The sequence below is a fragment of the Sus scrofa genome, chromosome 15 (assembly GCF_054392235.1).
Source record: "Sus scrofa isolate SSC_HxYL_T2T_F1_AM1 chromosome 15, Sscrofa_HxYL_maternal_Yorkshire_Landrace_v2.0, whole genome shotgun sequence".
Classification (NCBI taxonomy): domain Eukaryota; kingdom Metazoa; phylum Chordata; class Mammalia; order Artiodactyla; family Suidae; genus Sus; species Sus scrofa.
The window spans coordinates 60775815-60792653 of NC_139397.1; the positions used below are offsets into that span (position 1 = coordinate 60775815).

Below are 16839 nucleotides of genomic sequence, written 5' to 3' on the forward strand. Positions count from 1 at the left end.
GAAGCCTTTTACAATTAGATTTTGTTGGTTGAGGGAGACCTTGGTGAAAGGTGGGGGTGGTATAGACAACTCTTCAGAAAGGCTGTGCTGTCTACACTCCCAGGGGTAGTGTGAGGGAGGTCTGGTTTCCCTGAACATTTGCCAACTCCAGGCATTCATGACGAGGACGTGGCCTTAGGGGAGGGTGAGGGGCTTGGCACTTGGGTCAAACAAAAGCCAGTGACATAATCATTACCACAAACACCTTTCCCCTGCAATGTACCTCATCTTTCTTTCAATGCTTGTTTCTAATTAAGGTTTCTCCAAAAGCTTGTGAGCCCTGGGCATATTTTAATATGCCCCATCATTCCTCAGGGCTTCACACATCTAAGGACACTTTCAATTGACTGTCACAAAGAAGAAATGAAATTTATATGTTTTACGTTGTTATTTTATAAAACGGACATGCCTGGTACAAATTATTGCACCATACACAAGACCAGAGTGTAGTTAGAAACAGCAGATGTTACTCATCTCATCAAAAAAGATGTAACCTTTCCTTCAGAATGTTTTTCACCCCCAGATTTAAGCCATGTTCATCATCTTCACTTCTAAATAGCAGTTTCTTATTTAGTTTAGTCCCTGTCTCAGCAGTATTACCAAATTCTGAGTGGTTTTATTTCTTACATTCTTTATTTCTTCTTTCAGAGACAGATTCTATAACTATTAATTCATATAATATGCATTTTTGTGGATAAATATTTGAGTTTATATGATATATATTCAGCCTAAACAACACAGTGTAATTTAGTGCCAATATCTTGAATTCTAATGGAAACTAAAGCTTCTTAAATAAGGTCTGCAACATGGGTCTTGACAGAGCTGAAAGACTCCCTCCTATTTAAACCTCACGTGCTTGGTACTAGCCTTCCTCAATCACATGCCCATCTGATGAACAAGTTCCTAAGGCAAAAAGTTAAAAAAAAATCACAACAGGAGTTTCCATCCTGGCTCAGTGGTTAATGAACCCAACTAGTATCCATGAAGATGCAGGTTTGATCCCTGGCCTCGTTAGTGCGTTAAAAATATGGTGTTGCCTTGAGCTGTGGTGTAGGTTGCAGATGTGGCTCAGATTCTGCATTGCTGTGGCTGTGGCATAGGCAGGCAGCTACGGCTCCAATTTGACCCCTAACCTGGGAACCTCCATATGCCGTGGATGCAGCCCTAAAAAAGATCAAAGACCAAAGACTAAAAAAAAAAAAAAAAAAAAATTACAACGCAGGAGTATGGAAACACTGGTATCAAAAGACCACAGGATAGAACTTTGCTCAGAATCTTGAGAGTATTGAGAATTGGAGATTTTCCTATAGGAGTCTTTGTATACAGTTCTAGTCTTTACCCACAAACTATCCTTGAAACAGTTGAATAAATGTTATCAAATCCCCCCAGTTAGTATTAATTATTCCCAAACACTTTATTTTTACTTCATTCTTGACACAAAAATTCTAGAAACAAAGATCCTTAAATTTGTTTTGTTTTTCATATCCTTTTGAACTCATTGTTCTCTATCAACATGTTTAATATAATTTAAAATTCAATGTTTCTCAGCTAAACTTAAAATGAAAGTAAAATTACACACATCCCAGTTAATTCAGAAGGAACCATTTAATTAGAGTAGATTGCTGAATTGGAAATTAGATCTTATTTGTAACACATCCCATTGCAATATTTATCTTATAAAGTATTAGTAATGTATTTAAAGTCAACTTAAATCATATGATGAATACTTATTTCACTTACTTGGATGTCTGGGCCTTAAAATCGTAAACAGCTTTTGCAGGCAATTTCTGAAAAGGAAGGAAACGGTACTAACGTAAAATTTGGATTTTCTATAAAAAGCAGTTTCACGTGAATTAAAAGAAATGCAATCTCAAGGAATGACTATGCATATACAATGTAAATCATATATGCAATTTATAAATAAATCAGTTCTTCATTTATATATTTAAATTATAACAGGAATACAACAGATGACTTATTCACCATAACTATTGAATATCACATTTCATCTTAGCATCTACGGTAAATGAATACCATAAATGGGGAATAAAATGCTGGTGGAGGATCTGGTTCTAGGTATTATTTAGGCTTTTCCTGGAATAATTGTGGAGGGTCAGTTGCTCTATGTCCTAAATATTAACACAAGTTCTCCTGAATCATATTAGCAGGACCAAAAAAAGTCATGAAAGAAGTTATCACTCCTTTTATTAAACATTTATAAACATAATAGCAAAGAAATATTAGCCCAGTTATCATTGGGAGGCTCATTAGTGGCCAGGAGTATGGGCATGGGCATCTTGTATTCCCTGAGAGTTCAGGAATTCTTCCGCACACAGTAAACCAGCTGGTAATTTTTGAGTCATGATAATGATGTGACAGGTCCCCACACTCAAAACTTTGGGGCCCACAGATCTGCCTGGGCTCTTGCTCTCTGATTCCAGTAATCCCCTTACTGCACTCCCTTTCCCTGTGTTTCTGGTGAACTTTGGATTATTCCTGACTTCTTTGGGGGAGAGGAGTCCCCACAGGCACTGGACTATGTCACACACCTGTAGAGAACCTTTGGGATTGGCTGCCAGCCCAAGACCAGCCTTCAGTTTCTATCATACTTTCATGGCCCAAGATAGTACAAGGCAGACCACCAGCCCTGGCTCAGGACCATGAACACGAGCCAGTTGTTCAGTTCCCAGGTAAAACAGGTTTTGTTTGTCATCTGCTCCCCCCCGCCCCCCACATACACCAGGGATCGTCTCCAGCGAAAGCAGGCCAGCAAAAATTGTTTCTGTATAATCTGTATTGATTTGCGACACAGCTGATCTAGGGTTCTCCCCTACATCACTGGGCCAGAAATTTGCACAGGGTAAATCTTCTTCCTTCAAGAGGCAGCCTAGCTCAAGACTCAGACACAGCTGATACTTTATGGGTGTCAGATCAAGGCTCAGAGGGGCCTCACTGTCAAAACTGGACTACAGTTGGGAGAGATCTGTGGTTAGGGTCAAAATGCAACTGGCTTCTATTCCTTTGCTCAGGTTCCAGGGAAACTGTTTCTGGAAGTCTCTCCATCATTATTTTTATGTTTTTAATCCAGGTTCTTGACTGGTTTTGAATGTAACTTTGGCTGGCAAATGTTTTATTAAGTATATTGTTGAAAAATACTCAAATACTATTAAACAGACTACCTCTTTTTCTGGAGTTACTCTTCTTTCTCTTGATGTGCTTCTTCCCAAGTCAGTCAATGTGGACGAGTAACTTCTAGGGGACTCATGGTCTATTGGAAAGGACAGGGCCAGAGTGAGTATCCACTTAATCAAAAGCAGACTTGTTTAGCCATTTTTCCTAAAATGGCAATTATTTTCCCTGTCCAATTTGGAGAGACACCACAATGGAAAACGTAATATGGATCTAAAACTCATAGGTGATTATAAAGTTGTGATATAAGACACAAAAACAGAGCATTTCAAGAGGACAAATATCTGAGATTGCAGAAGTATTATAATCATAATTGTTGCATTGCTGATGTAATTATACTACAGTACTTGGTATAGACAATTCATAGTCACAGGGATTTTTCATCTCAAAGATTTAATACTTTCTATTTCTATTCTTTTGCCACCAGTTTATAATTACTATGACAGAACCTATAGAGGATGGAGAAAGTACCAACAATTTATAAAGACTGAAACACATTGTGGGACAATTTAAGGATGTAGTAATGAAAAAAGGAGAAAATTAAAGAAGCATGATGATGACAGAACTATGGTCATGGCCATTCTCTTCTCTCTTTCTCTCTGTTTACTTATTAAGTCTGAAGATATCATCTTAAGGCTTAAGGCTTAAGGCTTAAAAGGTATAGTCTTGCCTTCCTTTGTGCTCAATTACCTTATTAGAAAGTAAATTTTATTCCAAGAAACAAAGGTATAAATATTTCCTAAACAGAAAGTGTTATATTGGTTGCCAAATTACTTATGAACTATTGCATTGTTTTTGTTCACCTTAAAGTATATCTAATTAATTACATCATCCAATTATGATCACAAGTATCTCTTAATAGTATCTTATACATTTATACATTGAAATGTATCTGATACAGAATTACTGGAAAAAGTGGCTAATTTATTAAGACATTAGGTTCTGACATGCTTCAGTCAGTGAAAATTTCAAATTGTTGACAATGATTTTAAAAATTCAAATTTATGATTCTTGAAGCACGTTGTATAGTATAAGTGGCAGCAAAGATAAATACTAATATGATAAGCATATTTGTGCAATGGCAACTAACAATTGGGGCATATATATTACATTAATATGAAATTGGAATTATGTGTCTTTTTTTTTTGCTCATAGAGATTATATTCTATATTACAAATTCTGAATTACAAGAGTTTGAATATTGTTTCTCCTCCTACTCTCTGCGTGACCTTGGTCAACTTTCTTGTCCTCTTTGGCTCTTAATTTCCTCAACTGTAAAATAGTGCTGACAAAAATACCCACTACCTAGGTTTATGCCCATGTTAAGTAGATAGCGTATGTAAAACACTTTGTAATATCTGGTGCGTAGAAGACTGTTGACAATCTAAGCTTCAGCCTGGAATGTTCATTTTAGCTTTGAAAAACTTACACAGCAAACAGAGCATTAATGAAAATAATTGGATAAAAATATCAAAATGTCCTTTGTTGTTTAGTAATGTAAACCTGAAAGAATAACCTCTGCATTTGAATTGCTATTTGTTCTTGTGTTCCACTCCAAGGATAATCCATCTATGAAAATGAAGTTAGAGTCACTTTTAGCCTAAATAGTCTAATTCAAATGTCAATATAGGACTGTTTTAGCAGAAATAGAAAATAAATTAATTAAATAATGGAAAGAAAGAGCTAATGAATACACTTATAGTAATGGAAATGAGACTTTTATAAATACAGCTTAAAGACATATTCACAAAAATTTTATCCCAATCATATCTTTTAAATGGAGAAAGCTATTTTAAAAATCCCTATTCGCTTTTAATTGTCCATCAATTATTATACTATGTATTTCAGTTTTGCTTCCTGAGTATTCTGACATAGTAACTTCTACATAGAATGTCAGCAAATTTTTTATTGAGTGAATGACTATAAAGTTAATACAAGAATCAAGGAAACAACTATTAAACTATTGGTTTTGATTCATTTTACAACAAAAAAAAACAGCTAATGCAAAGTTGTCAGTCTCTTGAGGATACTGATATCCAATTATGATTTCTGCCTTGAAATCTTTTTAAATTATTAGAATAAGTTTAATCTATTGTTTCAATGTAACAGTTGTTTCATCCCTAACATCAAGCTACAAAATGGTTTTCCCCTTTGATTGTGAATGAGTAAATTTTTGTGAATTGATGATCACTTTAAGCTCCACATCAAGTCCAAATATCCCATGGGCAAATGAGAACTATTCAGTAGGACATGTTTGCATAACAAGCATTTGCTTCACAACACATAATGATGTCAAATGGTCTCACAGCTCAAGAATGATGAGATGTAGGAATGGAAAATGAAAGAGCTGGAGGGTGGGTATCTGAACCACAAGGGAAAAGAAAGAAAAGTTCATCCACCTTGGAGGCTCAGTGCACTGTCATGGTCTTGGTGGTAGTTGTTGTTGGTGTCATCTGGGAAGGAGGCACTGTGAGGCAGTCTCCCACAATCATTCTGGTACAATGGACAATGAATAGCACCATCTTGAGGCAGTGGGTGGAAAGGCTGGTGCATGGGGCTCCTTTTTAGAGCTTTGAGTGAGGAATTCCTTTCAGGAATATCTGGCAGCAGTTCACTGATAAGACGGTGAAGTATACTGTTGTCTGGCAAACTTCCCCTTCTCTTTTCGGCCTTAATTTGGTCACAGATGTCTTTAAGGGCAGAGTCCAGAGCTTCAAATACAGATGCTTTACATTTTGCTTTTTCTGTCTGTTTTTTGGGAGTCGAATTTTTTTTCCTCCGAAAAGGCACGGGACTGACCAGAAATGCCAGTTTAGAAAGGCCAGGGTCCATTTCTTGTCGTCTGGGCTCTTCAGTATTTTCATGTTTAGCTCTTTCATGTTTTAACATTGTGGTGAATCGAGTATAGGAGGCAGGGCATCTACCTTTGCAGGTGCTGATGAGGTGCCGGTGATGGTGGTGGTGATGATGGTGATGATGGTGGCTGGATCCATAAAAACTTTCAGAGGAAGTGAAAGAAAAGTGATCGAAATCACTCTCGCTGCAAAAGGACGATCCTTCTACATGAATGTAGTCACTGTGGTCAGACACCACTCCGTCTTGGTCACTGTCAGAAAACTCCATATGAGTTCTCGGTTGCTCATCGCTGGTGACTTCGATGTGGATCGGCACCAGGGTTTTAGACGTGTAGCTTCGCTGTACCTGAGATGGGTGCCTACTCTGATTTTCTTCCTCCAGCAAGGACTCAATGGAAAATCGCCTTTTGGGACATAAACCATTTTGTTGTGGTTCTAGGGTTACAGGTGATAACATTTCATCTCCTAAATTTGGCATGGATTTTGACTTCTGAATCAACTTTTCAAATTCGGAAATGCGGGTGGGTACCATGTCCCTGGGCACCTCCTCAGTGGAGGACTGGCTCCATCCATGGAGCAGGCCCTTGTGTTGCTGCTCCTTTTCATACTGCATTATTCTCGACTTCACAGAGCAGATCACCTCTGAATTCATCAAATCCTTGCGGTTGATGCGGTGCATTTTCTTGTACATCTTTAGGAACCCTGGGGCATTGTGGGCTGACCTGTATCGAAGCCTTGATCTGCCCTCCTGGATGTAGGGGGAAGCCCATGGTATGGGGCAGCTCTCCTTGGAGTCCTCTTCACATAACAGAGAACCCATACTTTCCGACTTGGTTTTGGGGTCAGGGAAGCTATCACAGTCATCATTTAGGAGATCATCACAACTACGGGATTTGATTTTGGGGGAGACTGTTTCTTCAGTGCTGCTCCAGACCTCTGCATTTTGCCGAGCCATTTGCCAGCCGTTTTTGAAAGCAATGGCCCTCTGTGAGTCATGCGGGACGTCCAAATGCTGTCTGTAAGTGTTACAGTAATCTAACTCATGGGAGGGGTTGCCGTTGAGCCCTGAGTAACTGCAAAGGGATGGACACATTTTGCTATCATCCCCACCTTTCAGTCCAGGGCAGCGTGGTGGAAGAGAGATGTTTAGAGAAGTTAAAAGGCTCATAAAGAGGAGAGCATGTCAGTTAGCATCAGATAGCACAGCAAAGAGAAAGCAGTTAGTGGGGTTTAATGCAGACACTGTTATATATGTAGCTTCAACTTTAAGGAAGAAGTCTAATTCTAAAGCAAGATAATACTTTTTTGATAAATGTAGCTTGGCAGATAGTAGTTAACAAACCCATGTATAGTAAGTAATTGGTGTAGCTAATACACCTATTTCTATCGCATACTTCATCCATCTTTCTGTAAATACGGTTTGTCAAAAAATGCACTAGTAAAGCTAATAGCCGGACTTAGTAGTGATTTAGAATTTTTGTAATTAATACTAAAAATGTTATAGATTTAATCATCCTACTAGTGTCAGGATTTGAATATTATTTGATGTATAACACCACAGAGGTTGAGTAGCTTATAATTTTACTTTTAATTAATACTACCATAAATGTATCAAATAATTTTTCTCGGGCATTAAATAGAAAAAGCTTCAAGATAAAATATTTTCCAAAATTGCAAAATCAGGTTCATTGCCGTGAACTATTGCTACTAACATTTTTCTAAGAAAAAACTAACTAGCACCTATGTAAGTGAACACATTTACCTCTAATTTCTCTACCTTCAACCTCTTGTTAGGCAGGCTTCCCATAAGCAAAACTGGATATAGTGTAAAACTCTCATTGGAGGTAAACACACTTGCTTTCTTCCAGGAAGGGTCTTATTAAAAAAGTCATTTGCAATCTAATTACGTAGAGCTAAACCTAACCTCAATTTCAAATATCTGTGGAAATAGTCTTCTCTTTTGTGTTGCTGAGTTAATTGATAAATGAGAGGCCAAATTACATTTAATGGGACATTTTCTTCTTAGAAATATGCCTAGTGGAGGAAAAATCTCTATTGACAGCTCCTGCCTTTTCCAAACCCTTCAAAAGTAAACAAGCACATTGAGTAGCTATGTAGTAAGTATTTGGAAAAGAAAGTTACTTCAGATTCCCTAGAATAAAGACAAAGATCTAAATTAATCAAAGTCTTTAAAAATGTTGGATGGTATCCAAGCATAATGAATCAATGGCATTTCATGACCTATTGGTTTCCTTAGGGTATTTGTTTGTGATGATTAGAATCTTATAAGGGTACCTCTGTTAATTTGAGGAATGATATGATGAGAAGGGCTCCCTCCCTCTGAATTTTCCAGCAAGTATTCTCAGCTTTACTAGGCCATGGACAAGAGCGGGTGCCTCCTGCCTATCCAGAGCAAATCATCAAAACGAGCCTATCCTGTGCACACAAACAGGCTATCTCCTAGCTTAAATATTATGTGGCAACATTTTCAGTGCCTACATTTGATGCGTGCCGTTGAATCTCTGCTACTTTATGGAAACTTCAGATATAGTTCCTTTTCCTCACAATCTTCAAATTTCTCCTCTCTCTTCTTTTCCAACCCCAGAGGATAGGAGGAGACCTTGGGTCCCCAGATCCTAGGTACTAATGGATGCTTGTTCAATCCTAAGGTCTCTGTCTTAGGAATATTCCCATTACAGCTGTAGTAATACACTAAACAGTATTTTAGAGACCTGAAGGAGGGATTGGTCCCTTTCAACACAACTCACTCAATTTCCAGAGAGGTGACAGGCCTTACAGGAAAGTGGCTTAGTGATACCTAAACTTCACAATTATGGCCTGAAACCAGTTAGTTCCTACTAGTGGACTGATGTGAATTGAACACTATGTTACAAGCAGAATACGGATATTCTCTATGTGTATGAATATTGACCAAACTATAAAGCAAATGATTAAAGAAACAAGTTCCATAGGTTAGACACATTTTTGCCTAGAATTAAATAATTAAAAAAACCCAAACCAATTTATGTTTTAAGCAACAGTGTTCTCTGTTGCTACTTCTATAAATCTGATTAATTTTGCTAGTTGTACTAACATTAGACAATTTTGACAATATGCAAATGTTTATAAATGTAATCTTTTAATAGTCTGGCATACATTTTTTGATACTTTGAATTTGTTCCAAAAACCAAAAATGATGTTTTTGGAGGAAAGAAAGCATTAGCAGATGATAGAGTCCTTTAAGACACTCAAATGGCTCACTAGCCTCATTTAGTCTGTGTATAAAGAAAGCTGTTGTTCTGAAACTATGTTTTATTTAAGACACTGTATTTCAGTGCTAACTATCTCTGGGTGGTTATCACTGGACAACTTCTCCCAGGGTACTCTAGGTTAAAAAAACTAGTAAATTGTTTGCACACCATTTATTGTTTCTTACCTTTTGCTCTTGATGGGGAAGAAGGAGAAGAACTAATGAAAGACTTTGTCAGGGTAGTGCTTGATCCTGGGAGGTCCGCTCGACCTGGGCTAGTCCTGCTTGCACTTGGATCCCCCAAGCCCCTCGGCTGTCCCACCGCAGGCTCGCTCTTCCTCCTCTTCCTAAAGTCACTGGCCATGCTTGCAGAACTGAAAGAAGGAATCAGCTTCAGTTTGGTTCATGTCCCAATGGATTCACATGTGCACCAGAAATACTAGTGGAAGGTGCTGGTGGTATGACTCTTACCTCTGGTCCCCAAATTGCATTTTTCAGAATTAATTCCTGATACTAAAAACTATTTCTTTATAATCACTTCTTAAAAATTAACAGACTCATCTGCAAACAGTGACAGTTTCAATTTCAATTTGGATTCCTTTAATTTCTTTTTCTTGTCTAACTTCTGTGGTTAGGATTTCCTAGACTTTATTTTTTTAGAGCAGTTTTAGATTTATGGAAAAATTGCTTGGAAAACAGAAAGTTCGCATAGACTCCCTTTCCCTTGCACTCAGCTTCTCCTGTTATTAACATCTTCTATTACTGTGGTACATTGTTTACAGTTGATAAACCGTACTGATACATTATTAGATATAATTAAAGTCCATGGTTTACAATAGGGTTCATGTTTTCTGTTGAACATCCTATGCATTTGACAAATGTATGATGACATGTGTCCATCACTACTGTTTCATGTAGAGTAGCATCATTGCCACAAAAATCCCTTAATGCTCTATCTCTTCATCTCTTCCTCCCTGTGTACACCTGGTGACCACTGATCCTTTTATTGTCTCTGGTTTTACCTTTTATGTCATATAGTTGGAATCAACAGTATGTAATCTTTCTAGATTGGCTTCTTTCATTTAGCAATATGCTCTTAAGGTCCCTCCATATCTTTTTGTGGCTGGACAGCTCATTTCTTTATAGAGCTGAATAATATTTCATTATATGGATGTACCACAGTTTGTTTATCCATTCACCTATTGAAGAACATCTTGGTTGCTTCTAAGTTTGGGTAATTATGAATAAAGCTACTCTGAATATTCATTCATAAGTTTTTGTATAAACATAAGTTTATAATCACCTTTTAAAGTAAAAATTCTCCCATTAGTATAATATGTTATTACTGACAATTCAGTGTTATGATTTGTACCATATATCTTTTCTCTATTTAGAAAGTTTGCAGCAACATGAATATATCCAGATAAGGGATGCCAAAATGGAGGAAAGGATTGGAAAAAAAGGAGGAAATCTTGAAGGAATCTGATAAGACCAATTTCTCTTTCTCTTCTTTTCTCAACAATCTTAACTTTACAAACCTTACACTGGAATTCCAACATTTTTCTGTTTAAATAATGAATGACCAGTCATCTTGTCATCAAATAAATTATTAGATATGTTGACAGTCTGTCAGGGCAGGGAATTTTTACCATGGTTCTGGATCTAAGTATACTATTATTTAAGACAAACATTAGTGAATGAATATATACACATCGCACAGGATGCAGTCTGTCAAATCATTAGGTAAAATTACACCACCACCAGCAGCAAAAGCACACTAGCTCCTATGAGCCAGAAGTACGCTATTTTGCTCTACTGACATCATTGTCTTATATGGCAAGCACAGCAACCTTTGAGATGTGCTGTTGTCATTGTTTTACAAATGAATGAATGGAATGCAGGAGCTTCTCAGGTATGGAGGTGGAGCCAGACTTCAGAATTTGCACTCTTCTAAAGGGGATGCCCATCTTCTCCTAGACCTGTTTTCACTGTCATTACCCTGTCATGTGAGAGTCTGTGTGTCTTTATAGCAATCCTTAGGTCAGATAATTTCAAAATTCAAACATTTTGGGGGATTTCTGTCATGGTGCAGTGGAAACGAATCTGACTAGTATCCATGAGGGTGCGGGTTCCAACCCTGGCCTCACTCAGTGGGCCAGGGATCTGGCATTGCCATGAGCTGTGGTATAAGTTGCAGACTCGGCTTAGATCCCACATTGGTAGCTGTGGTATAGGCCAGAAGCTGTAGCGATGATTTGACTCTGAGTTGGGAACTTCCATATGCCATGGGTGTGGCCCTAAAAAAGGAAAAAAAAAAATCAAAGATTTTTGGTGCATACGTAATTGTAAAAGAATGAAAGGAGGGGTTTGTGGAGCTTCTTTCTCAGTGGCATTAATACTGTTGAATGGCACCCACAAAACCAATTTATAGAAGATCCAATTTACCAAGATTTCCACTTATGTTGATGGAAAATCTGCAGAAGGACAAATTGTTGTTATGTGAATATTTGTTGCTGATGTTACGATATGGCTAGGAGTTTGTGTTATTCAATATTGCTATTGAACTGTGTCTGAATTTCTATAATAGTTTATTTTTAAGATTTTAATTTTTTTCTATTATAGTTGATTTACAATGTTCTATTAAAGTAAATGTGATATGTAAAGCCTACCAATAGAACTTACCTGGGTAGATTCTTAGGGTGGTCAGGACCAGTGGTTTTAAGCTATTTTGGTTCAGATCTACTTTGTCCCTTGCAAACTGTGTAAACTTGGTATGTTATGAAGCCCAAGTTTCACTTTGCTAGAGGTAAAATGGGGATGATAGCTCTTTATTTTTCTTCTTTTGGTCATATTTGGTGGCCCCGCAGCACATGGAGCTCCTGGGCCGGGGATCAGAGCCACAGGTGTGACCTAAGCCACAGCTGCGGCAGCGCCAGATCCCTAAGTCACTGTGTAGGGCAGGGGGTCAAACCCACATCCTCGCAGCATCACTGATCCTGTTGAGCCACAGTGGGAGAGTCAGGATAACAGTTCTTAACTTATAATGTTTTCTTAAGGATTGAATATGTTTATGTACTTAGAATGTCTGGTGTACAGTAAATCCTCATTTATCAGTTATAACAGCGTTTCTGACTTGTGTGGTCAGATTACAGTGAACCAACATATGTAGAACATAATTTATAAATTTTAAAACAATTTGTTACAGTTTTTTTCAAATACATCATTCTTGTGTCATCTGACAATATTCAAAATTAGATTTTTATAATCCTTATCTAAGGAGAAGAAAACTGGTATGGAAGAGACAGGGAAGTCAAGAATTCCTAAGACTGTAGAGGAATCCAGAATTACTTCACTTAGTTTTTATGCATTCTTGAATATGATCATATAAAGTGATGCAGATACAAATTAAAACAACTTCATGAATTATGGTGCTTAAAATAAAGATAAGGGATACATAATTTCTCATTTCTATTTCACTGGAAAGGAAACCACTAGTATTGAATATTCTGGTTGCATAATGTAGGGAGATTCTTACCTAGCAGGTCTTTCCAGGCTCCTGTCTATAGAGGATTGATACAAGGAGGCCTGTTAAGATAGAAAAATAGTACCATGAAAAGTTTTTACCATGAAAAAATTTCATTTATCCTTGGACATTAAATTAGATATCCTAAAAGAAATATTGTCAAAATTGAGATTAAAAATATATCATTTATTATGAGCATAAAACTGTCTTCCCAAATAGAAATCATGCAACCTAATTTCTACTTTCTTCTTATCTACCTTCTCTTCTGATATGCAGTCATTTGTTGGTATCTGGTGAGGGGGACTGGTTCCAGGACCACCCCCAAGGATACCAAAATCTGAGTATGCTCAAGTCCCTTATATACAATGGTATACTATTTGTATATGAGCTATCCACATACTTCTGTATACTTTAAATCATCTCCAGATTACTTATTATATTTGATATGGTATAAATGCTATGGAAATAGTTGCTGGTACAGCAAGTTCAAGGTTTTCTTTTTGGAAATTTCTGGAAATTTAATTTTTGGAATATTTTTGTCCCTAAGTTGGTTGAATCTGTGAATGTGCAATCCAGATATGGAGGACTGACTGTACAGCACTGCATTTCTCCCTATAACTCAAAATATCCACAACTCAAACGTTGCTTGGAGAAAAAAAAAATCATAACCACCTTCATGAAGAAATAGACTGTAAGTAGAAATCTCTTACTTAAAGGAATGGTTTGATATTTACAGAAATATCTGTAGTCAGCATGTGATCCTTATGAAACATAAACCTTTCTGAATTTGTTGTCATGTTTCCACATGTTCTTTTTAGGTAGACATAAAACTTAGCAGAACTTTTTTCATCTGTCAACATAGATACGACTTTTTACAGAATTTGGTTTGAATTAAACTAAACTACCTGGTTTTTAAATCAGGTACAGATTTATACCTTTGAAATTTGTTACATTTAGGGTTAGTTTAGAATAAATGATTTAATGCACAAAAATATAAACTTTTTTTTTAAAGTAGGCTTTTAACATTTCAGTCAGAAAATCAACTCTCAGTTGTCCATGGTTATAGGAACATAGAAAAATAGCAAATACAGATTGATAAAAATTTTGTAATGCTTATTGTATGCACCATTTTCATACTCCTTCATTCTGAACAATACAAATGAAATAGATATGAAACAAAAATATCAGATACCTGAATTTGAGATGAAAGTAGTTGTGGTATGATGTATGACATCTCAGATATATAGGGAAACGCCTACTAAGTATATACATATACACTGTACATATAAAATATAAAGTCTTGGTTTTGGTCATATTTGATGGTCAGTTCTTCATAACAAGTAAACTCTGGTTTGATAAACAACTGAAATTCTTGTTTGAAAATATTCTTCTATATCAAAGTTAAAAAAATGCCAGCCAGAAAGGCAGGATTTGACAAATTTTATCTTAGGTCCTATCACATAGAAATATTTTACCAGAGTTTTAACAACCTACTTAATGGAAATTAAACCATACTTTAAAAACTATAACTTTATTTTCTACTTGTAAATTATCACCAACTAACCAGTTAAAATATTAGTAAGTAATTTTGACATTCTTTATGTAGATCAGTCTGACAATCCCCCTTATGCATAACTCTAAAATTGCTTCTATTAACTATATTTTCATTTAAATCCATCTTACTGAGTGGGAAGGGAAATGACCAGAAGCAAAGGCATCTCTCTGCAAGAGAATGTTCCTCCTCCTTTTTAGACAGAAAAAAAATCATACTATAATACTTTAGTTCCTATAAAATGTTTAGAATCTGAAATTTTCAAAATGTAAAGATAGGAAAAAAATTGGCCTGCTAATGGGATACGTTTACATGACTGTTTTAACTTGCTGAACTCTGAATTGGACACTGGAAAGGTGGAAAGATAAATACTAACTAAGAAGGAAGGCAAATAATAAATAAAACCAGATAATTATATTCTGATTTAGAAATATTAATTCCACATGTTGGCAGAAGAGCCACACCAAAGAGCCTCTGAGCCTTGGCATCTGTGTGGATCACATCTTTCATGAGACACCAAGCCACAAACCACAGCTGGCCTTCGAAAAGTGTCTACTTTGGAACACTCTTAGAATAGCCCTAGAGTGATCAGAAAATTTAAATCACCAGCTTGAGATGAGCCTAAACAATATTGTAATGTGAAATAGAGCATAGTGTAAGAAGTGAAGGCTCAATATTGATAAGTTAATTGTGTTTTAAACTTAGGCTAATAAAATACAATTATTCCTCCTTGTGCTGGTTTCCATAATCTAAAATAAACTGAAACCAGTATTGTTATATGTGTTCAGAGGAAAAAGTTCAGTATTAAATTATAAGGAAACAATAAATAGATGACTATGAGAAAACCTTGTGTGATAATTATATGCATGGTACACATTCTGAAATGGAAAATTGCCTCTAGAAAGGAGTTATCTATTTGACCTATTATGGTCTACTGAGTATTTGCATATTACCATTATTTTAGCAACCTAAATGAAGGTCATTTTAATGAAGTATAGACTCTGAATTGCTCTTTATGCTAAGGGATCATGCTATTAAACTTCGCTTAAAAGTCCTTAATTGTCCTTTATTAATGCCAGTCTCTCACTTATATTTATGAATTAAAAAGTATGTTATTTGTGGCATAAACTAGGCATTTGATAAATGGTACCTTAGATAATGTCTAATCAATTACAAATTTTACCAGAAATGTTTCACATAAGGTTATTAGAGACAGAATCTAGTACCTTATTAGAGTATTTTTAACACTCTGAAAAACCCTGATGTGACATTAATAACATAGTTAATATGCTATCAGAACATATAACATCCTCTCCTTGATCTCAAAGAAGTAATGAAAAATCAGTTTAACCATTAGCAAAGTGCTTTTTTGTGTGATTTTTTTTTAACCGCTATGGTAACTTTATAGAATGCATAGAATTAAATTTCCATTATTTTTATCCCAAGGATTATTGTGTAATAGTCACTATGGGAACTTTTTTCACAGAAATCAATAGTTAAGGAATAGTATTAAGAAAATAATTTGTTTCTAAAGGATTTGAGCTTTAAATACATCTCTTGGAAGTGCTAAGAAGTATGGTATAAAGGAAATAGCACTGAAATGAAGGTTAAGAGAGCTGTGTTTTATTTTGAATTTGCCACCACACTACCATCTGATTGTGGACTTCTTAAAATGGTTGGACTCTACTTTTCTTGACTGAGTTAGAGATGGCAATCTCTAAATTCCATTTCATGTCTCAATTAACTGTCTAAAAAAATCCTAAAAATATCTGACCAAATTGTATCCCAAAGTAAATTATCTGGCTGTTCATATGTTTAAATGATACCCTTTCTCCCAGTGTGGAGGGAGCATGGCACACAGAATAGAATTGCTTCTTGTATTTGATTTTCTTCAGATTACATGCCTTTCTATAGCAAATAAACCTTTATGTTTGGATTCAATAGCTCAGAATGTTCCTGGTTACTCTATTTTACTTTTTATTTAGTATATAAATAATCAACACTTCTCTGTTTTAACATGCACTCTGATGCATACCTCTAGGGAAATAATTTGGAATTGCAAAATGCAAGTCTAGAAAGTTGGGTATTTCTCCTGAGACTGTGCCTGCAATTCCAGTTGTCACTACCATGTCAGTAGTACATCCTGCAGCATAGGCATTCTACTAGTTTTATTTTCTAGTTGCACATATTTAACTGAGAAAGACCTTTCAATGAAAATAAGATATTTATTAAGTGTTTTTGTTTATTTAGAACCACAGAGAAACTACTGTGTAAAAATGACTGCAAAAAACAAGTTTATTCCCTTTGCTCCCATCCTAGATGCTTCTACGAATTCCCATAGGAAGTCTTTTTTAAACAGCTGATGTTTAGAACAACTGTCACTTTTGTTTGTGTCCACTAATGAGTCCTAAATCTGCTTTCCAAAATAATT

The 16839-nt window shown here is 36.0% G+C and overlaps 2 protein-coding genes across 64 annotated transcripts in view; one reads left to right on the forward strand and one right to left on the reverse strand.

Annotated features, from left to right (window-relative positions):
* Window positions 1-16839, forward strand: part of CFAP96 (cilia and flagella associated protein 96) — a 487170-nt gene that overhangs the window by 145349 nt on the left and 324982 nt on the right. The gene's annotated exons all lie outside the window — the stretch shown is intronic.
* The window catches only part of SORBS2 (sorbin and SH3 domain containing 2), a 324236-nt gene that overhangs the window by 30239 nt on the left and 277158 nt on the right, over window positions 1-16839 (reverse strand). For 46 of the 58 annotated variants that reach the window (NM_001444789.1, NM_001444790.1, NM_001444791.1 and 43 more), the window contains 4 exon segments: window positions 1780-1826; window positions 3219-3307; window positions 9520-9707; window positions 12869-12918. In NM_001444789.1, coding sequence (NP_001431718.1) covers window positions 1780-1826; window positions 3219-3307; window positions 9520-9707; window positions 12869-12918 — 374 coding nt within the window. 58 annotated transcript variants of the gene reach the window in all.